The sequence below is a fragment of the Rousettus aegyptiacus genome, unplaced genomic scaffold (genome assembly GCF_014176215.1).
Source record: "Rousettus aegyptiacus isolate mRouAeg1 unplaced genomic scaffold, mRouAeg1.p scaffold_m13_p_3, whole genome shotgun sequence".
NCBI classification, from domain to species: Eukaryota; Metazoa; Chordata; class Mammalia; order Chiroptera; family Pteropodidae; genus Rousettus; species Rousettus aegyptiacus.
The window spans coordinates 149,961,799-149,984,136 of record NW_023416306.1 but is presented as its reverse complement, the minus strand read 5'-3'; the positions used below and the strand labels follow the sequence as shown (position 1 = coordinate 149,984,136).

Sequence of the window (22,338 nt, the reverse complement as noted above, 5' to 3'; positions counted from 1 at the left end):
TATGAGCAGTTTATCTGGGATATAATAATTCCAAGATGGGAGTGCATGGTGAAGGAGTGGAAAACTGAGACGGGGGAGGCTTGAAGCAAATCCGGCTTACATTGATGGGTGAGTGACCTCGTGGGCAACCAGGATATAATTCTACGGTGGCCTCTCTGAGAGACACTGTCAGGTACCTCAGAATTCTCCCCTGAGGACAGGGGAAGCTGGGAGGTGTCTTCGCGAAACATCTCTCATTGGTTAAGAGTGGCTTCCAGTGACATTAACTCCCTCTGGCTCCTAGCTTGCTCTCTGAACGGGCTAAGCACCGTCCTGTAAAGTAGAAAGCCAGTACGCATATAGGAATTGTCACCAGTACAACAGAAGACACATTTACATGTAATCCCTGCCTCAGCATCTGTTTTTTCTAGGGAACCTGGGTACAGTAGACCTTTATGACTCACCTACATGCCCTAGTCCCACCTGAAGTCACTGGCAGCTGCAGTAGACACTGCCCATTCTTTGACGGTTCCCTACTTCAAGTGTTGTATCTCACTTTTTTCCTGACAGCTTTCTCCTGTACCAAGGAGAAATATTCTGAGGTGTGTTTCACACAACTTCTTAGAGAGTCCACAGGGGATGACCCCAGCAGCCCACAGTGGAAGCTTGCTCATTAATATACTCCTCTTTGTGCTTCCAAAGTAAACTAACCTCATCTAAAGCCTGGTCTCAGCATCTGCTTTTTGGGGAATCTAAATTAAGATAGTACCTAAGACTCTGTGTTCGTAATAAGGAGGCTAATTCTACAATATTAAATGTACATAAAAACATAAAACCCAGTAAATATAAAAGAACATTATATTGATAAATCTAACTATAGTCAAATTTAATTTTTTTAATTTTTATTTTATTTTACATTGTTTTAGGAAAGACAACTTCAAAAGAGAATAAATAAATTGGAGCATCTGCCTTTTGTCTCTGTATGGCCACATACGCTTAAAACATGTAGATCTTTCTCCAAGTTTAATCAGATCGTATTCCTGGCTCACATTTCCCTGTTCCTATGGCTCCACTAGACGACCTTTTCTTCTTTCTATCGGTGGCTGGTACATCGTTAGAGTCTCTCCTCATCTATTCCTCGAGTGGATCAAAGGGAGGAACACAAACTGACAGGAGCACACAAGTAGAACACATTTCACAAGGAAATCCTTTCCCAGAGGTATGATGTTCGTTTAACTTCTATTGTGAGAAAAATTGGAGTTTTTCAGGGCTGGGTGAAGGCACGCGGGACAGTGGCAGTGCAGTAAACAGCATTTTGGCAATGGGAACTGCACGTACAGATGGGCCGGCGCGCAACACAGCCAAGTATATTCAAAACAGAAAATAGCCAGAGGATGCAAAGTGTGCAAATCATAATGTAAAATAATAGCAAAAAGGCCATTTGACTCCATTTACAAAGAAGCTATGTGGACCCTATAGAGAGGGTATCTGCTTAGATCTGTATTTTCAAGAGAGGATTTCCAAAAGCACTAAGAATAGGCTGAGGAGAAGACAAGTGGGAGACAAAGAGATTGATGAAGGGCAGGTACCAAAGGGACCATTATAAATAAATGTGTGTATTTTAAACTTTTAGTGTTCAATTTTGAGCAAGAGCTGCAGTAGTTTTACAAACAGGATGAGGGCTTATTTTTACCTTTCCGAATAAATTTCATGTCTTAATTAATAATCCATTTATGTGAATTACTTCACTCAAATATTTGCTGCATATTAGGCACTGTTCCATGTATTGGGACACAACAGTGAGCAAAGTGGATGCAAAGACCCCTGCCCTCGTGGAGAATATTTTCTAGTATTCAAAGAAGGTACTCCAAGCGGATACCCAAACTTCCAGATTAAGGCAAAGAGAGCAGACGGGCTTGGGTAGAGAGTGCAGAGGGGACAGAGTCAGGAGTTGGCATTAGACACACCACGATTTGTTTATACCGTAAGTAGAATTTCTTTCTTTCTCTCTTTCGGTTACCAAAGAAACCCAAAAGGTTGGGTGAGACAAGCAATATTATCATCCTCGTTTTTAGCTTTTGGAACAGAACGTTAGACAATTTAAGCCATTTTCCCAACTTTATTACATCTCTTTTGACAGCAGTGGGGATTCCAGTTCTGCACATATCCATCTCCTGGGCACCGATGTGATGTCTTATTGTGCCCCTCTAGAAGGTCACATTCATTGACCTGATTTCTAGAATTTTCCTCATGGCATGGACTTGCAGTCTGTCTTGACTTGTTCTATGCTTATCATAGGGAAAACATTTCCACGATTGCAAATCTCAGACCCAATCAAAATCGCAACTGCTGGCAAATGGAATCCACTGCGTTGGCAACAAGACATGCGTCCTCTGCACCCTTGAGAATTTACTTTAGGAGTAAATGAAAAGAGGCAAGGCTCACCCTGAGTCCTCATAGGTCTGTCTCCTGCCCTTTCTACGCGTCATACCTGCGCTCAAGAAACACAGTGAGGACCTACGCAGAGGGAAAGCGGAGCTTTATTTGCTGCTTACAACAATGGACAGTAGTTAGTAAGATGTGAGGAATTACCTTTGCCTGACGGCAATGTTTCCGACACTGACGAAAGGGAAGGTTTCTTCATTTTTCCGTAAGCTGTCAGAAATGTGCTCAGTTTCAGGCATGCAATATTTCTACCTCCAAGAAACTAAAGCTTAATAATGCATAGGATATTAAGTAAAAGGCGTTTTCTTAATCTGAAGGGTGAGCCTTGGTCTCCTTGGGAGCAAAGTGCTTTCGAAGGTACATGAATACAGTAGTCACCAGTAAAATCAAAACAGACAAACTAAGAATCATAACTAGTGGAAAGAAAGCTCCTCTTCTGGCAGATGTTGGGCCACTGTCAACACTACCTCCATAGCCTCTGTGCAGGCAGGAGGGTGGGGACCATCCATAGCCACAGTGGCAATGATGTTTATTATTGCAGATCCCCTTCATGTTGCAGGTCTCAGGCAGGCAGATTTGTGACGGGCGAGAGAGACTGACACACTTCTTGCGTATGCAGATCTTCCCTGAACCACACATTGTGCCATCTTTCACTTCACCAACATCAGGTACGTCCACCCCTAAATGATAACCGATACCCCAGCAGGTGACGCCATTGCGGTGAATATGCTGCAAAGCAGAGCCATCTCTCAGGTGGGGAATAGCAACCACGTTTTCACACTGAACTCTCCCACAAAAGATATCAGCGGTATTACACTTTAGGTATGTCGTGCCATTTATACCGCAGTGGCCAAAACGGTTTCCCTGTGAGTTGATTTCTTTATAGCAATTCCGAGATGCACTCTTGGCCCCCTCGCCGAAGATCTCCCTGCACTGTTCGTCATGGTTATTACATCCCTTTTGATAGCAGTAGGCATTGTCACTACAGGGAACCCCGTCCTGCACATATCCATCTTCTGGGCACTGATGGGATGTCCCGTTGCACCACTCTGGAAGATCGCATTCATTGACCTCATGTCTACAGAGTGCCCCTGATGGCATGAATTTGCAGTCTTTGCAACAAAGCCCAGAAGCACAAGCAGCCCCGGGCCTCAGAGTGCAGTTCGACAGACAACAGGGATCTCGTTCACACTGCTTTACAGATCCACAGTCGCACTCCTCTTCTCCTTCGACCACACCGTCCCCACAGCGCTTCAGCATAAGGACCTCCCCTAGACTTGGAGGAGTGTGCAGACATGATCCCTGGTTGAAAGTGGTCTTTGCAAAATCCGCATAACTGCAGTTGGTGAATCTCTCTGCTGGCACTCTGACAGCATTCATGATGCAACCCCTTTGCCCACACAAACAGAATTCTTCATCATGCCGCATACCCAAAGTATGGCCTAACTCGTGGGCTACTGTGAGGGCAAAAAGAGACCAGGGGTCTCCTTGGAAATTATCAACTCCACAGTCAATAGGAGGACGACATATTCCTGCAACATAGGCTATACCAAGTGTACTTATAAGTGCATTTTTTATGAAAATATGTGCCGCATCGTATTGTAGTCGGGAAAGTCCGATTTGTTTCCACTGAGAAAAATCCTTCAGAACCTGCTCTATGGTTATCATTGGGAAAACATTTCTATGATTCCAAATTTCAATCCCAGTCAAAATCATATAAGTACCTAACTGCTGATAGATGGAATCTACTATGTTAACAACAAGAAATACATCTTCCTGCACCTTAGAGAAGTTCCTTTGGGAGTAAATGAAGAAATTTTCATCTACCACCACAACCAGCTCCAGAAACCATGAGTGGATTCTTTGGTTGTCAGTAGAAATATGTTTCAGAGTTTTTTTCTCAGCCTCTTCAAATTCCAACTGTTGGTGTGCTATTGCCTTCTTTGTTAAGCCACATCGAATAGGTGAGAATTGTGTCTCATTGTTGTTTATCTTATAAACCAGGTGTTCAAATGTGGTAGAGTGCCCTATGGGTTCAATTTCATAAGCAAGGTTATTTATCTGTAGCATTCCTCGAAAGCCCCCAGAACAGATACTGAGAGCAACTAGGGATTCCCGTACCCCCTCCACATAACCATCATAGAAGCAGTCATCAGGAACAAAAGGCTGATCCTCATTGAGGGCATGCTGGTCTGTGTAGGTAAACACCAGGAAGTGTCTGGGAACCAAGAGCTTCTTGACCCTCATGAGGACCACATGTTTCCATCCTCCAAATTGAATGCTGTAGGAGAGCCAGCCTGGATCTTTAGCATCTCTGCCACTGCTGGGAACCTTCAAGGGGATCACCACTTCTGGAGAACTTAGGTGTTGGGAGGGCCTAGCCTGGGATTTGCCAGAGGGCGACAGAGATACTCCAAGCCAGAGGAGCAGGATAACAACTTTTGTGGACACCCTGGTCTCACCAGATACCATTATGGAGCTGCCATTCTGGAGTCATCTGTCCAGAGATAAAGAGTGTGAGACTTTGCTGGTCTGGCTCCTTCCTCTGAGCTGTTCATTATGTAGAACTGACCTTTAAGGATCTTAGTTATGGCAGAGTTGGCCATCAGAGCTGCAGTGCTGAAATTAAAAATAAAAATAAGGGTGAAGAAGGTGGTGGAACTGGGTAAGGAAGGTAGGTGAGAGAAAGGAGTAGAGAAAAAGTGATTAATGAATCACAAAAGTGCTTTTTATTTGCTTTCAATAGATGAGGGTAGGAAGTTAGGAGGTTATCAATAAGAAAGTATTGGCCATACATGGATAATTGTTAAAGTTGGATGACAGGTACTTGGGTTTTCATTTAACCTGAGAAGCCTTGCATAGGAGATATGAAATGAAAATGTTTGACCCATTACCATTAATCTCCTGACTCTGAATCCATTCCTAGCCAATGCTTCCTTTACTGATTCAAATTCCTCTATATCCAACCCCTTTACAGAGCTCTATATCTACTTACCTTATGAAACTTGAGCTTCGGGAGAATTTATTGCTTTTCATAAAGCTGATTCTAGAAAAACCCTATTCTCAAAAGTCGATGGACCTCATGTCAAAAGGCTGAGTTCCTGTTCTCTACAGCTCATGAAGTCATGTCTAAAACACTAATTTTTAACCTTTCTTTATCACTCTCCCCACTAACCACTCCCTATCATTCTTGTATAAACTTCAAAGACTTTGACACCTAACTGAAAGACTTATTATTCTCCACCAAAAATCCTACCTTCATCACAAATAATGACAGCAAGTATACAGAAAACTCATCTGAAATCCAGAAGGGTTTTTCAATGTTTTTTTTAACATTGAATGTATTTCAGTTTACCTAGTCACAGTCAAAATCTATACTTTGTTATCACCAAATCAAACAAAAACAAAATCATTTCTTACATCCTAAGCAATTTGCCAATAATTTTAATTCAGCTTTTCCTTACTCCTATACCTATTCCTCAAACTCAGAGAGAACCCAAATGCTTTTGTATTCCATTATCTCCCATTTCTCTCAATCTTATCCCTCCCTCTGTGTTCAGGTCCATTTCATTTCAGTCTAGGCAACTAGTTCCATCACTTCACCACTTTATGCCAAAAACCCTGATTCCCTAAAGCTCAATTATAATACTAATTTTCAAAACAAATGGATAAACAAAACTGGATTAATTCTGCCACATACTTTTTCCAATTTTACATCACAACTACCAAAAACATCACTTGGGTGGTGGGGGGCGGGAATCTCAAAGCAATGTGTTTGTGAAAATCTTAAAAAGGGAATATATAATCGGAACTGGAAAGATTTGTGCTGCCTCCCCACCCTAAGAGATGGAGACAAGCCAGCTGATATTTCCAATCCTCCCACGTGTTATTGCTCTTTTCTTCATTCATTCTCCTGTGACATTATATTTACACATCCCTGATATTCTGAGTTCCTCATTTATATATAGTGTCTGGAGTAGAGACATTGGATTGCCTTTCAATCACAGAATCAAATACTTAACCAAGTAGGCTTCATCTTTTCCTTTCTAACATACAGCATTTAAGCTTATAATTTATTCTAGATTTGCTATGTAGATGCTGTTAGATGGGGAGGACTTGTCTCAGTCTGAACAACATCCTTAGCATTAACCAGCCTAGATAGCTTGGATCCATCTCAGTACATTCCATTGTGAATGAATAGGCACTTTATTCCAGGTACAAGTAGCTTACAAGAGAAAGGCAAAGTTTATAGACAAATTCAACTATATAAAAACTTCCAAGGATAAAGATCTTTTTATCCTTGGGTGAAATTCTAACTTCCAGATTTACTCTGTATCTCTCTAGATATGTTTGTTGCTTATTATCAAGTGGGAGCTGTGGATGAGAAGGTGGAAAGGTGGAAGGGCTAATAAGCTATACAAACCATGTCATATTATTTTTCTTAGAGCTCATCATGAGAGCAGGCAATAATAGGGAAATGCTTCAAAGAATCTTCGAGCCATACTCTTTGCCCTCATTATATTATTCCTAGGACCCCAGAGACCCAAACTCCTAAAGGAATATTATTTTACCATTAATACCATAAAGTGATGTTGTTAAAAATCCATATACTCTAATATTATGGGAATCTCAAAGTAGAAACATCCCTCCATGTTTTATCAACTTTTCCTTCTTTCCCCACAGTTATTTCAAATTTCTCAAGACCTCTACATACCCATTTCTCCTCTTATTTTATCATGCTCAAATGCACTGTTTTCCTACCTGTCACTAATACTGACTCATTAGTGAGTCACAAAATCAGTTTAATAGGTCATGAGCTACAGTTTTTCTTTAAGGAAATTGAATAAAAAATCAGAGGATATTCCTAGAAATTCCTTAGCAACTCTTAAACATCTGGTGCCAAAATTTGGGGAGTGTTTGTATGTGTGTGGCTACTGGAGCACAATATAAAATGTATTTCTTGCTCTGTAACATAGTAAAAAAAAAAATTATATATATATGTGTGTGTGTGTGTATGTATGTGTGTGTATGTATGTATGTATATATATATGTGTATATATATATATATATAGCGATGGCAAATTCCAAGACAAAATGTTTTCTGGGATTTACACCATTACGAACCTTTCTGAATCCACGCCTATTTCTACTTCTCTTCTCTACTCCTCATCCCGGTCTCAGTGGAAAAGTGATCCTCCCCCCAATTCAGATGGCAGCCTTTGATCTGCTGTTCCAGGATCACATCTCCTACCTATTCGAAGACTGATCCTGTCAATTTTTCCTACTTTCAACTCTATTTTCTCCTATTTTACCTGTTATTACTTGGCAATTAGAGTAAGTAAATCATTCTGGTCGGCCCAGGACTGTCCTAGCTCCTGGTTTTTAAAGTGCAAGTCTCATATTCCAGCAACCCCTTCAGTCCTAGGTAAACTGGAGCAGTTAGCCATCCTACCCACAATACTTTACCCTACCCATGCTCAAGTCTCTCCCATCTTTAAAAAGTAAGACAAAACAAAAAATAAGAAACTTCACATTATCCAACATACTATTCTGGATACCAGCTGATACATAGAGCCAAACTTGATCAATGACTTACCAACAGAAGAAAGAGTATTTTCCATGGCCATTTCAAATGATATGGTTTGTACTATACTTATCAGTGAACAAAGATTGGTAGTTGAGACCTCACATAACAAAAGGAAACTTAAGGCCACCCCCTTTTGTCTCTCAGGTGACTAAGTTCTAGATTTAGCTGCTTAGCAACAGGGATCTTTTCATCTCTCCTGAAACAACTGGCTCTCAAAGGATATCTTGCTTTGGCTCCAACATTTCTATACAACTTAATATCTGACTTCATTATGATTAGAATTAGATAGCCTACTTAGCTCTATTCTATGTCCTCCTACAGTGTAGATTCATCATCATAATTTTGCTCATGTTATTGCACTGGCCTAGACTATTAATCACTTTTAACTCTTGGACTGAATTATAATAACTTTCCAGGTAAAGATCAAATTCTATATCCAGCTTCAAGTCTTTTCTAAATAAAATGACATTGATAGTCTGTAATTTCCTTTATAATTACCATATTCAATAAATTTTTGTATAACACAATTTATAATCTTGCTATTTTGTTTTATATATAACTTTTTAAAATTACGTATCCTATTAAACATCAGTGTTTTTGAGAAAAATATGCTCAAAATCACTTGGTAGAGAGTTTATGGTATAGTGTTTGGGAAAATATTTATCCATAATATTTCAACTATATAAATATTGCATAGAATAAAAACTAATTCAATAAAATATTAACTCTAACTCTGGATTGATTCTGCTTTAAAGGGTTCCTTGGCTCATGAGCCTTGCCACCTCATTATTTAACTAGTAGATTCAGAGCTCTGTGAGATAACTCTGAATTAGAAGCATTTTTAATGACAGACTCCTTGTATTTCCTCTCAGAAAAAGTTTCTTCTATCCATGCTGGTTTCCTCTTAAATCTGGTTCGAGGTTCCTTTTCATAAAATATTTTATTTATACAAGCAGAACTAGAGATACTTCTTTCTTAGGAGGAGGTAGATTTTTTAAAAAGAGGCCTCCTGCAGCTAAACTCAGTGGATGAAATCTCTTTCTATACCAGAGATGATTAGCAATGAAGAAAATGTTCCCCAAGAAATGAGAGTGGGAAACTACAAAAGCCCACTCCCGGAAAAGATTTAGTGGCAAGCCAAGTTAAACCACTAAGGAAAGCAAAGAAACTCAATCCAGGAAGATAGATAACTAAGGAAGACTTACATCCCTGCTCCACATAGATTAGCATCCTGGGAATTCTAAAGGTGGAAAAGGATTGAAAGCTTCCGAAAGTAGACTTGGCTTGGTTTATCTTGTACTAATTTAAGCAGTACTAATTATTTCTTTTTCAAAAACTATTAGGAATTCTAGTTATAGAGAGAGAGTAAACACTCACTACTATTGCCCCTACTAAGTGCAGATAAAAACACTATATTTTATTTAAAAACAAACATTAAAAGGGTCAGAAAGGGGGAGCAAAGAATACAAAAATATGCAGCACATATTTTCATAAAAAAATGCACTTATAAGTACACTTGGTATAGCCTATGTTGCAGGAATATGTCGTCCTCCTATTGACTGTGGAGTTGATAATTTCCAAGGAGACCCCTGGTCTCTTTTTGCCCTCACAGTAGCCCACGAGTTAGGCCATACTTTGGGTATGCGGCATGATGAAGAATTCTGTTTGTGTGGGCAAAGGGGTTGCATCATGAATGCTGTCAGAGTGCCAGCAGAGAGATTCACCAACTGCAGTTATGCGGATTTTGCAAAGACCACTTTCAACCAGGGATCATGTCTGCACACTCCTCCAAGTCTAGGGGAGGTCCTTATGCTGAAGCGCTGTGGGGACGGTGTGGTCGAAGGAGAAGAGGAGTGCGACTGTGGATCTGTAAAGCAGTGTGAACGAGATCCCTGTTGTCTGTCGAACTGCACTCTGAGGCCCGGGGCTGCTTGTGCTTCTGGGCTTTGTTGCAAAGACTGCAAATTCATGCCATCAGGGGCACTCTGTAGACATGAGGTCAATGAATGCGATCTTCCAGAGTGGTGCAACGGGACATCCCATCAGTGCCCAGAAGATGGATATGTGCAGGACGGGGTTCCCTGTAGTGACAATGCCTACTGCTATCAAAAGGGATGTAATAACCATGACGAACAGTGCAGGGAGATCTTCGGCGAGGGGGCCAAGAGTGCATCTCGGAATTGCTATAAAGAAATCAACTCACAGGGAAACCGTTTTGGCCACTGCGGTATAAATGGCACGACATACCTAAAGTGTAATACCGCTGATATCTTTTGTGGGAGAGTTCAGTGTGAAAACGTGGTTGCTATTCCCCACCTGAGAGATGGCTCTGCTTTGCAGCATATTCACCGCAATGGCGTCACCTGCTGGGGTATCGGTTATCATTTAGGGGTGGACGTACCTGATGTTGGTGAAGTGAAAGATGGCACAATGTGTGGTTCAGGGAAGATCTGCATACGCAAGAAGTGTGTCAGTCTCTCTCGCCCGTCACAAATCTGCCTGCCTGAGACCTGCAACATGAAGGGGATCTGCAATAATAAACATCATTGCCACTGTGGCTATGGATGGTCCCCACCCTCCTGCCTGCACAGAGGCTATGGAGGTAGTGTTGACAGTGGCCCAACATCTGCCAGAAGAGGAGCTTTCTTTCCACTAGTTATGATTCTTAGTTTGTCTGTTTTGATTTTACTGGTGACTACTGTATTCATGTACCTTCGAAAGCACTTTGCTCCCAAGGAGACCAAGGCTCACCCTTCAGATTAAGAAAACGCCTTTTACTTAATATCCTATGCATTATTAAGCTTTAGTTTCTTGGAGGTAGAAATATTGCATGCCTGAAACTGAGCACATTTCTGACAGCTTACGGAAAAATGAAGAAACCTTCCCTTTCGTCAGTGTCGGAAACATTGCCGTCAGGCAAAGGTAATTCCTCACATCTTACTAACTACTGTCCATTGTTGTAAGCAGCAAATAAAGCTCCGCTTTCCCTCTGCGTAGGTCCTCACTGTGTTTCTTGAGCGCAGGTATGACGCGTAGAAAGGGCAGGAGACAGACCTATGAGGACTCAGGGTGAGCCTTGCCTCTTTTCATTTACTCCTAAAGTAAATTCTCAAGGGTGCAGAGGACGCATGTCTTGTTGCCAACACAGTGGATTCCATTTGCCAGCAGTTGCGATTTTGATTGGGTCTGAGATTTGCAATCGTGGAAATGTTTTCCCTATGATAAGCATAGAACAAGTCAAGACAGACTGCAAGTCCATGCCATGAGGAAAATTCTAGAAATCAGGTCAATGAATGTGACCTTCTAGAGGGGCACAATAAGACATCACATCGGTGCCCAGGAGATGGATATGTGCAGAACTGGAATCCCCACTGCTGTCAAAAGAGATGTAATAAAGTTGGGAAAATGGCTTAAATTGTCTAACGTTCTGTTCCAAAAGCTAAAAACGAGGATGATAATATTGCTTGTCTCACCCAACCTTTTGGGTTTCTTTGGTAACCGAAAGAGAGAAAGAAAGAAATTCTACTTACGGTATAAACAAATCGTGGTGTGTCTAATGCCAACTCCTGACTCTGTCCCCTCTGCACTCTCTACCCAAGCCCGTCTGCTCTCTTTGCCTTAATCTGGAAGTTTGGGTATCCGCTTGGAGTACCTTCTTTGAATACTAGAAAATATTCTCCACGAGGGCAGGGGTCTTTGCATCCACTTTGCTCACTGTTGTGTCCCAATACATGGAACAGTGCCTAATATGCAGCAAATATTTGAGTGAAGTAATTCACATAAATGGATTATTAATTGCATGAAATTTATTCGGAAAGGTAAAAATAAGCCCTCATCCTGTTTGTAAAACTACTGCAGCTCTTGCTCAAAATTGAACACTAAAAGTTTAAAATACACACATTTATTTATAATGGTCCCTTTGGTACCTGCCCTTCATCAATCTCTTTGTCTCCCACTTGTCTTCTCCTCAGCCTATTCTTAGTGCTTTTGGAAATCCTCTCTTGAAAATACAGATCTAAGCAGATACCCTCTCTATAGGGTCCACATAGCTTCTTTGTAAATGGAGTCAAATGGCCTTTTTGCTATTATTTTACATTATGATTTGCACACTTTGCATCCTCTGGCTATTTTCTGTTTTGAATATACTTGGCTGTGTTGCGCGCCGGCCCATCTGTACGTGCAGTTCCCATTGCCAAAATGCTGTTTACTGCACTGCCACTGTCCCGCGTGCCTTCACCCAGCCCTGAAAAACTCCAATTTTTCTCACAATAGAAGTTAAACGAACATCATACCTCTGGGAAAGGATTTCCTTGTGAAATGTGTTCTACTTGTGTGCTCCTGTCAGTTTGTGTTCCTCCCTTTGATCCACTCGAGGAATAGATGAGGAGAGACTCTAACGATGTACCAGCCACCGATAGAAAGAAGAAAAGGTCGTCTAGTGGAGCCATAGGAACAGGGAAATGTGAGCCAGGAATACGATCTGATTAAACTTGGAGAAAGATCTACATGTTTTAAGCGTATGTGGCCATACAGAGACAAAAGGCAGATGCTCCAATTTATTTATTCTCTTTTGAAGTTGTCTTTCCTAAAACAATGTAAAATAAAATAAAAATTAAAAAAATTAAATTTGACTATAGTTAGATTTATCAATATAATGTTCTTTTATATTTACTGGGTTTTATGTTTTTATGTACATTTAATATTGTAGAATTAGCCTCCTTATTACGAACACAGAGTCTTAGGTACTATCTTAATTTAGATTCCCCAAAAAGCAGATGCTGAGACCAGGCTTTAGATGAGGTTAGTTTACTTTGGAAGCACAAAGAGGAGTATATTAATGAGCAAGCTTCCACTGTGGGCTGCTGGGGTCATCCCCTGTGGACTCTCTAAGAAGTTGTGTGAAACACACCTCAGAATATTTCTCCTTGGTACAGGAGAAAGCTGTCAGGAAAAAAGTGAGATACAACACTTGAAGTAGGGAACCGTCAAAGAATGGGCAGTGTCTACTGCAGCTGCCAGTGACTTCAGGTGGGACTAGGGCATGTAGGTGAGTCATAAAGGTCTACTGTACCCAGGTTCCCTAGAAAAAACAGATGCTGAGGCAGGGATTACATGTAAATGTGTCTTCTGTTGTACTGGTGACAATTCCTATATGCGTACTGGCTTTCTACTTTACAGGACGGTGCTTAGCCCGTTCAGAGAGCAAGCTAGGAGCCAGAGGGAGTTAATGTCACTGGAAGCCACTCTTAACCAATGAGAGATGTTTCGCGAAGACACCTCCCAGCTTCCCCTGTCCTCAGGGGAGAATTCTGAGGTACCTGACAGTGTCTCTCAGAGAGGCCACCGTAGAATTATATCCTGGTTGCCCACGAGGTCACTCACCCATCAATGTAAGCCGGATTTGCTTCAAGCCTCCCCCGTCTCAGTTTTCCACTCCTTCACCATGCACTCCCATCTTGGAATTATTATATCCCAGATAAACTGCTCATACACAAATCCTTGCCTCAGTGCCTCAGGGTCAGGGACAGGTGGTACCAGAAGTGTTCCTGAAAAGGCAGATCCACAAGACGTGAGATTCTAGGACTGGATCAGTTGTCTGATGGCAACTAGGACTCATAGTTGCAGCCAGCAGATTTGTGACAACTGGTGTGCTGTAACATCAGAAACTGAGACTCTGAGGTACGGATGGAAGTGGTGCCCTGGCTTATATAATAGCTCTCGCATTTCAATTACAAGTATGAGAATTATGAAGTTAGGTAACTCGTGAAGAAGACATGAAAAAGAAAATGACCGGCTAGGTCAAATAACATGAGTATGGTGTGAAAGTCCTACGACCTGTATGACAGTGTTTGAAGAGAACCTCATCCTACAGGCTGTGTTGAAAATAATGCCCGAGACATGTCGTAAGTATGCGGAGCTTTCGTGTAAAAATTACAGAATTTAGAGCTCTAGTATGTTTCCTATGTAAAAACCAAAGGTTCTATTAGGCAAGAAGTGCTATCCTGAGATTTTGGATGAGAACGTTTGAGTAGATGCATTTGAAAATTTGAAGCTTGAGATTCTCATGAACACCCTGGGCCGGCAGAACTCACTCCTTACCATTTGCTAGAAGACAGCAGCCTCCGATCACCTGGCGACCCTGCTTCACCAAAGATGATGCTTATCTTCCTGAAGATCTGTTCTTAACTTTCCCTCATTGCATCTAGACCAATAACTACAGTCAGTACAGTTCTTGGCATGAGAGGAACTACATCACTGATCATGAGAGCTTTGGCACCTGGCTAATAACGCCATCACGAGCCGGGAGAAAATATATAGGAATAGATCCTGAGGATATGGTCTCGGGAGAAACAATATAAGATGACAGGGGGGAAAGCTTTTTTTTGTAAGGGCGTGTTCAGCATTTAACATTACTGCAAAGATGTTCAGGGCTTATCCTGACGCGCTGCTGGAATTCTTGTATCTTTGAGGCTTGGAAATGATACATGCAAAAAACCATAAAACTGGACCACCTCCTTACACCACATACAAGAATAAACCCAAAATGGACTAAGGACTTAAGTGTGAGAACTGAAACCATGAAATTCCTAGAAGAAAACAGAGGCTATAAACTCTCTGAAAGTGCTCTTAGTGATATTGTTCTGATATATCTCCTCGTGCAAGAGAAGCGAAAGAAAAAATTAACAAATGGGACTCCATGAAATTAAATATTTTTGCACAGCAAAGGAAACCATCAACAAAACAAAAAGGCAACTTACTGGGTTTATTTCTGGGCTCTCTATTCCATTCCACAAATCTGTGTGTCTATTTTTAGGCCAGTACCATACTGTTTCATTTAAATTTATGAGGGAGACGCTGCTTAATGAAGTGATATAGGTTTCGAGTGTGCAATTCAGTAATACATCATATGTATTTTGCACCGTGTGTTCAACACCCAAAGTTAAATTTCCTTCCATCGCTATATAGTTGTCCCCTGTTAGCCTTACCTACCTCCTCCCGTCCCTTCTTTCCCTCTAGTAACCACTACATACCATATTGTTTGGATTGCTACGCTTTGAAATCAGGGAGTGTGACTCCTCCAGCTCTGTTTCTTATTCAAGATTGCTCTGGCTATTCAGAAACTTTCTATTTCCATACAAATTTCAGGATCGTTTGTCCTTCTCTGAAAAGATGCCTTTGGAATTTTGATAAGAATTGCATTGAATCTGTAGATTGCTTTGGGTAGTGCGGACATTTTCACCTCATTAGTTCTTCCGGTTGACGAGCATGGAGTAGCTTTCCATGTATCTGTGTCTTCCTTAATTTCTTTCATTAATGTCTTATAGCTTTCAGCGCACAAGTCTTTCACCTCCTTGGTTTAAGTATTCCTAGGTATTTTCATCTATTTGATGCAATCGTTAAGTGGGATTGCTTTCTTAATTTCTCGTTCTGATAGTTTGTTATAGTGTACAGAAACACAACCGACTTTCGTATATTAATTTCCTTTTCTGTGACTTTACTGAATTCATTTATTAGTTCAAACAGTTTTGGGGTGGAGTCTTGGGGTTTCATGTGCAAATAGTAACAGTGAAATAAGTACAGGTCCTCTTTAGTGAATATGAGAGTCCCGATGCCATATACATATACTTTTGTACATCTAAGTTTATGAGTAGACGTGAAATGTTAAATGAATGTAAACACAGAGACCCTTTTTAAATTGCCAGTTTATTTTATTTCAAGATGGCAACCTCGGAATAGCTATTACATCATGTAATTATCAGAGCGATTATTGATCATTTCTCCTAGTAAGTGCCATTGTGAGCATCACCATTTTGTGGGTTCCAGTTCGTATTTATGCACACTAAAGGGTACTGTCTGCTCACCTGTTTTCTCACTTTTCTCATCTGTGTACCTTGTTGCATTTGTGAAACACTTCCACTGATGAATGAAACCAGTAAGAGAATTAAACAGACATGGAGCTAGTGCATCCTTCACATTATCAAGTATGTTGACACAGATACCACGTTCTCTGTAAGGGGCAGGGGGCAGCATCACTACTACCACCCAGTCCTCTGTCTTCACATAATGATGGTCTCCAAACACACTGACAGTGACAGCGGTTGCTCTTGTCGAACTCCTCTCTGAAATTGTATTTCTTCACATCACGTACAATACTCATATCTTGATTTTAAGAAGTACCATTTTGTTCAAAACAGTATTTTCCTAGGCCACATGTTACACTATACACCACAAGCCCCATTTCTGGCAGTTACGTCCCAAGATGGGCGTTGTGTTTAAAGCGGTTTTCTTGTTGATATTTGTACTTTTATATGATGATATGTAGTGTGTGCACCTCCACCAGGAATTTGGTTGACACCATCCCAGTGTAGCATTCCACAAAAGGCATGATCGTCTGAACCTCTCCCCAGTTTCCAGATTGGTCACCCCTATATTCACTTCTTCATAGCACACTGGTGAAGCATCTCTTACGCTGTAGCCAAAAAGGGGTGGAAACTGCATAATAAACACTCCACTTGAAAAACTGATGTGATCATTTTGGATGAAACCATCGAGAACCAGGTATTTGCTATCAACAAGAAAAACAAGAAAAATAAAGTACCAGTTAAAACTAAAATGATATGCAAAAGATACATTATGAATACCTTCATCAAAGAATGCTGGAAATGTGAAATTTGTGTTGAAAAACTAGATTTCAAAACAAAGGACACTGCCAGAGATAAAGTGAGAAAATTCACGACAACGAAGGGTTTAATTCTTTACGATATAACAATCCTGCATATATTGTATATGCACCTAATAATAGACCTTGAGGTATGTGAAGCAAAATCTGAAAACTGAAGGAGAAATAGACTGGTCCACAACTACAGGTGACTATTGTAACACTCTGCCCCCAGTAACTGATAGGACAACTAGACAAAAATCATCTGGAAGACATGAGCAATGTTACCAAACTGACCCTCTTGACATTTACAGAGCATGCTACACAATGACAGACTACATCTATATATTCGGGTGCACGCGCAACATTGATCAGATCGGTCATGTTCTGGGTTAAATGACAAATGTCAGAAAATTGAAACAAACTGAAATTATGCCCATCACATTCATTCAATACAATGGAATCAAACAAGGAATCAGCCGCAGAAAGCAAATATTTAGAAATCGAGCGACACGTTCCTGAACAAAGAAGAAATCTCAAGGGAAACAGAAAATGTTTTGAATTCAATGAAAGCAAAAGCAGCACATCGACGTTTGAGAGATGCAGTAAAATGGTGGTTAGATGTAAATTTATATCGCTAAAAGCTGTATATTACAAAGGAGGATAGGTTTCAAGTCAACATCAGAGCTTTCACCCTAAAAATCTAGAAAATATAGAACGTGTAAAACCCTAAGTAAACTGAAGAAAGGTGATAATGAAGATCATAATGGACATAAAGAAAAGAGGAAATAGAAAACAGTAGAGAAAAATCCGAAAAACGGAAAGCTGTTTTTTTTTTAAAAAAGGTGAGTGCAGTCGATAAGTGCCTGGCCCGAGAAATTGAGAAAAAAGAACAGATAACAAATCACCATTATCCACAATGAAAAAGCATCCACTACCACAGATCCTTGTTAGTAAAACAATAATAATAAAATATTATGAACAGATATCAGCACATTTGATTATTTTAATGAAATGGACAAATCTCTTGAAACAAGCGTTCGTAGATCACCAAAGAAAGAGATAATCCAAGTGCTCATACTAATAATCTAAATATAATGTGTATATGGAATATGAAAACATATAATATGTAAATATGAGTATATATACAACATAAATTTATGTATGTATGCATAAGCATAATAAATGCTTATACATATATATGTGTGTAATACATATGTGTGTGAAATTGGATTTATGGTCAGAAACATCTGGTCCAGATTGCTTCACCAATAATTCTACCAAAAATTTAAATAACAGATAATAATACCAAATGTATACGAAGTCTGCCAGGAAATAAAAGCAAAGGGGAAACTTCTCAACACATTTTTCAAGCCAGGATTACCTTATCACCGAAAGCAGACAAAACATTATAAGGCAAGAAAAATCCAGACCTGTCCCTTAGGAATACGGGAAGAAACATCATTAATAACGCATTAGCAAAAGGAATCCAATGATACGTAGAGAGTGGAATACTTCATCAGCACATGGGGTTTACCGTAGGGAGGAAGGGTTCTACAGCACTTAAAACTCAATCGTGTAATCCCCCATTTTCAGAAGCAAAAAATGAAAACCATATGACCATCAAGTGTGGTCAACCTTGCCTTAAAGGTTGAGTACTTCTGGCCCCTGTGCATCCATAATCACAACACTCTTCTCCGTACTGTGGACGTTAGCACTGTAATGTTGCTGATTCTTTGGCTTCAGAACCCCCAGGAGCTGGTAGAAAGGCAAAATTAGCACAACTGGCCAAAAGGAACCCAGAGGAGATGGGCAATCGCTACCTAAGGCAACGAACGTGAAAGCACATTTGAAAGTGCAGCGGCTGAATCGTCCACTTGAAAAGTGATGTAATTTTATTAACCAATGCCGCCCCAATAAATGTAGTAAGAATAACTAAATAATGAAAGAAGTAAATAATAACGATCTTTGACAAAAAGATGAAGGGAGGAAAGGAAAGGAGGAAGGAATCTGGCAGCCTCCTATCTGCATCAGACCCACTGACGTTTAATCGATTGCACAGGATGACACCAAAACCTCAGTGCAATGTGAGTCGATTGTGTTTCTATGGCCGTTTAAAAAGCATGACTAGGTCGGATAGCTGAGAAAACATTGACAATTTCTCCTGACCTAAAATACTAATGTTAGGTCATTCACTTTGTTAGCAATGGCTCATGGAGTTAGAACTACTTATTTTGTCAAAAAGTATGAAGAAGGAGGCTAAATCACAGAGAAGTCCACTCGAACTTTAAAAACCATTTAAATTGGTTTTAAGTGTACTATTCCTTAGCATTAAGTAGAAGAACAATATTCTGCATCCACCGCCAACATCCACTTCCCAGACTTTTTCGCCATCCCAAACAGAAACTCTGTGCCCGTGAAACAATAACTTCCCATCTCCCCTCCCTCCCTGGTATCCTTTAGTACACGTCTGTGTCTTCGAATTTGCCTATTGCCAGCACCTCATATGAGTGCTATTAACACAATATGGGGCCTTTTGTGACTGGCTATCTCACTTAGCTTAATGTTTTCAAGGATTGTTCAGGTTGTGGCATGTGTCAAAATTTCATTTTTAAGGCTGAATAATATTTCACTGTATGTGCATAGCACGCTTTGGTTAACCATTCGTTTGTTGGCAGATGTTGGGGTTCTCCCCACCTTTCGGCTATCTCGAGTAATGCTCCTACGAACACTGATGTACAAGGGTCTGTGTCCCTGGTTTTAGTTCATTTGGGTATATAACTAGAAATAGAATTTCTAGATCATATGGAATTCTATATTTAACTTTGTAAACGCCCCAATTGTTTTTCACTGTGGCTCTTCTCTTTTACATTCTCACCGGAAATGCACAGCCTGAGTGACATAAACGACGACAAGTTATGTTCTCGTAGTTCTGAACACCAGTAGTCCAAGGTCGATTTTCTGGCTGATTTTTTGTTTCTAGTAAGAACACCTTTCCTGCCTTTCAGATGCTGCCTTCTCCCTTTGTCTGCACACGGTATTTGCTCAAGAAAGAACAAGCTCTCTGGTGTCTTTGCTTATGAGGCCTCTGCATCAGGGGCACACCTTTATGACCGCATTTAAACCTCATTACTTCCTAGAGGCCCCATCTCCAAATACAGCCACACTGGGGGGTTAGAGCCTCGACATATACATTTTGGGGGAACACCAACATTCGGTTTGTAACATTCTACCCCTGACGCCTCAAAATTGCATCCTTGCATGCAAAATACATTCATTCCACCCCAACATTCTCAAAGGTCTTACTCATTCCGGCATTGGCTCTAAAGTCCAAAGGCGCATCTAAACATTATCTGAATCAGATACGGGTGACACTGAAGGTATGTTTCATCCTAAGGCAAAATTCCTCTCCAGCTTTGAACCTGTGAAACCAGACAACTTGTGTGCTTCCAGAATACAGTGGTGAGACAGGATAAACATACCCATCCTCAAACTGAGGACCTGGAAATGAGGAGGTGTACTGAGCGTAAAGGAACGAGGCCTTTCTGGTCTTTACAAAGTGGATTCCATGGGAGCCATGACAGTGATGTCAACTTGCACGGACGGAGAATGCCCTTAAGGTGTGATCGGAAGGTCGCAAACCGGGGGTGCCAGCCACTATCTGCAGGGGCCGGTAAGCAGGACGATCCCACCTTGTAAGGCCCACGCAAGCCCGACATCTCACACAGGCGATACTCAAGCCTAACCCTATCGCATCACAGATGGTGCACTAGAGCCAAAGGCTCTGACCTTCTGACCTGTCATAGCCAATGGAGTGGGTTCACAGAGGTTTCTGTGGATTTCCTGGAGCAATGTGAAGATAGGTTATTCTTGGCCGGGCCTTTCCTTGGTCGTTGTGGACCTTTGATTTTCCTCCCTCGATCTCCTATAAAGTTGGTTCTGATAGTTCTAGTTGTCTTTTCAGTTTACTGTGAGGGAAAGAGAGCTCGAAGCTTCCCAGTTTGCCATTTTACTGACGTCACTCTGAACATGCAACTTTCAAAATCAGCACGGCTTCACAGGGTACTACACAGGGTAGTTCATTAAAACCCTCAAATTGTTCCAGGACTGCCACTTTGGAGCAAACATGGTCACATTCCACTTTTTGCCATAGACAATGGTGTGAATTATAATGATTACAAAATCCATGAAATCCTGTCTCATTTCCATATACAGCCAGACCTCTTTACACATGTCCTGTTTTGCTTGGCTTCCTGTATCACTTGCTCCTTTTTTTTTTTTTTTTGTCCTTCTGTTATAGCAGTAGAAACTATTTCTACCATAAGTATATATTTGCTTATAAAATAGTAACTTATATTCAAATCCATGACATTCTTAAGAGCCTTACTTACTTTACAACCACGATTAAAGATCTCATGAAGTTCTCCAATTAACTAAATGAAACAGCCTCCAAATGTCTCTACACTCATATCAAAGACACCTACACTTACCAACCTCCTTCTCCTCCCAAAAGGCCCCCACCACCCCCACCCTGCTTGAAGCCGGGAGATAATGTAAGTCAGCACAAGTTTTGTGAGGTGAGACACAGGAAATCAATTACAGTGAAGGAGAATTTTGAAAGGGTAAAGATACACACGTGACTACGCGAAACCTGCTCATTTCCGAATTGTGTTCAGAAACACTCCTGCTCAGGTCATTCAGGTGCCTTATGAATTCATGCAACATTCTGCCTCGTGTCTTTGCTGGCTGTAGTGTTCCAGGGCCTGAACGCTAAAAGCAGCTTAATTACCCTTCAAACGCGACCATCCTAGTGTCACCCCTATCCTCACAGCTACCCTCACAATCGACATTTCCCAGTCACATAAAATGTACATGGTTAACTTACTATTACTCTTTCCCGAATGGCTGGTCCTTTCTATTTGTTCCATTTCCCAGTAATCCTAAAGACATCTCCAATGTTTGAATTGATCGATTTTCGAATATTTACCATTACAATTAGTTTTATTCGCCTTTATAGCTTTCATAAATCACTTTTTGGATATATTTAGAAATCACTTGTTTTCATCAGGCTCAATTCATTTCAGGCTGAGATCAAGGCGTGCTTGTAACTTTTCAAATATTCCTCACTGCACTAATGTTGAAAAAATCCTCCAGTGTTGCATGAAAAACATTGAAACTTCAGGTTGCTTTTCAATGGTTTTAGTTGTAGGACTTTAGGGCTCAGCTACATTTTCGGCAATTCTTAATGATGGTCGCTCTGTAGATTAGTTGTAATGTTGATGTGTTCATGAGAGGAGTCGAGCATAGATTTCACCTCTCCTGCCATCTGAACGAGAACTCTCTCCGTATGTTCTTCTTTTCTAAATATTAATGTGGTGTTACTCTTCCCAACTCAAAGATGTGAGGCAGAAGAGAAGAAAAGAGGTGAGATAAGGGGTTCTCGGTAACTTCTTTATATTGAGCTGAGTGCATTCACATGCAATTGAATGTTGAAATGATTTTTGGAAAGGTAAAGAAATGGCGTGTGTGATTACGTAATGATGTGTTCTATTCTCTAGTGGGTCAAAAGAAAGGTGACGTCAGAACTCTTATAAAGTTCTGACCCTAAGTTTTTTGAGTTACACTTAGCATTAAAAAGGATACACAAATTTTTAAGGGTGCTGCTTGA

The 22,338-nt window shown here is 40.6% G+C and overlaps 1 protein-coding gene and 1 pseudogene across 1 annotated transcript; one reads left to right on the top strand and one right to left on the bottom strand.

Moving 5' to 3' along the window:
• Positions 1 to 2,710: 2,710 nt before the first annotated feature.
• Positions 2,711 to 5,021, bottom strand: LOC107508213 (disintegrin and metalloproteinase domain-containing protein 21-like). The gene has a single exon (XM_016139889.2). It carries the CDS (start codon positions 4,894 to 4,896, stop codon positions 2,731 to 2,733), a length of 2,166 nt encoding a protein of 721 aa, XP_015995375.2. The 5' UTR covers positions 4,897 to 5,021; the 3' UTR covers positions 2,711 to 2,730.
• On the top strand, positions 5,014 to 10,796 carry LOC107508209 (annotated as a pseudogene).
• The last annotated feature ends 11,542 nt before the right edge of the window (positions 10,797 to 22,338 follow it).

What these genes read in the sequence shown, in the direction of transcription:
- LOC107508213 (XM_016139889.2), bottom strand. Translation starts at nt 4,896, where the DNA reads ATGGTATCTGGTGAGACCAGGGTGTCCACAAAAGTTGTTATCCTGCTC.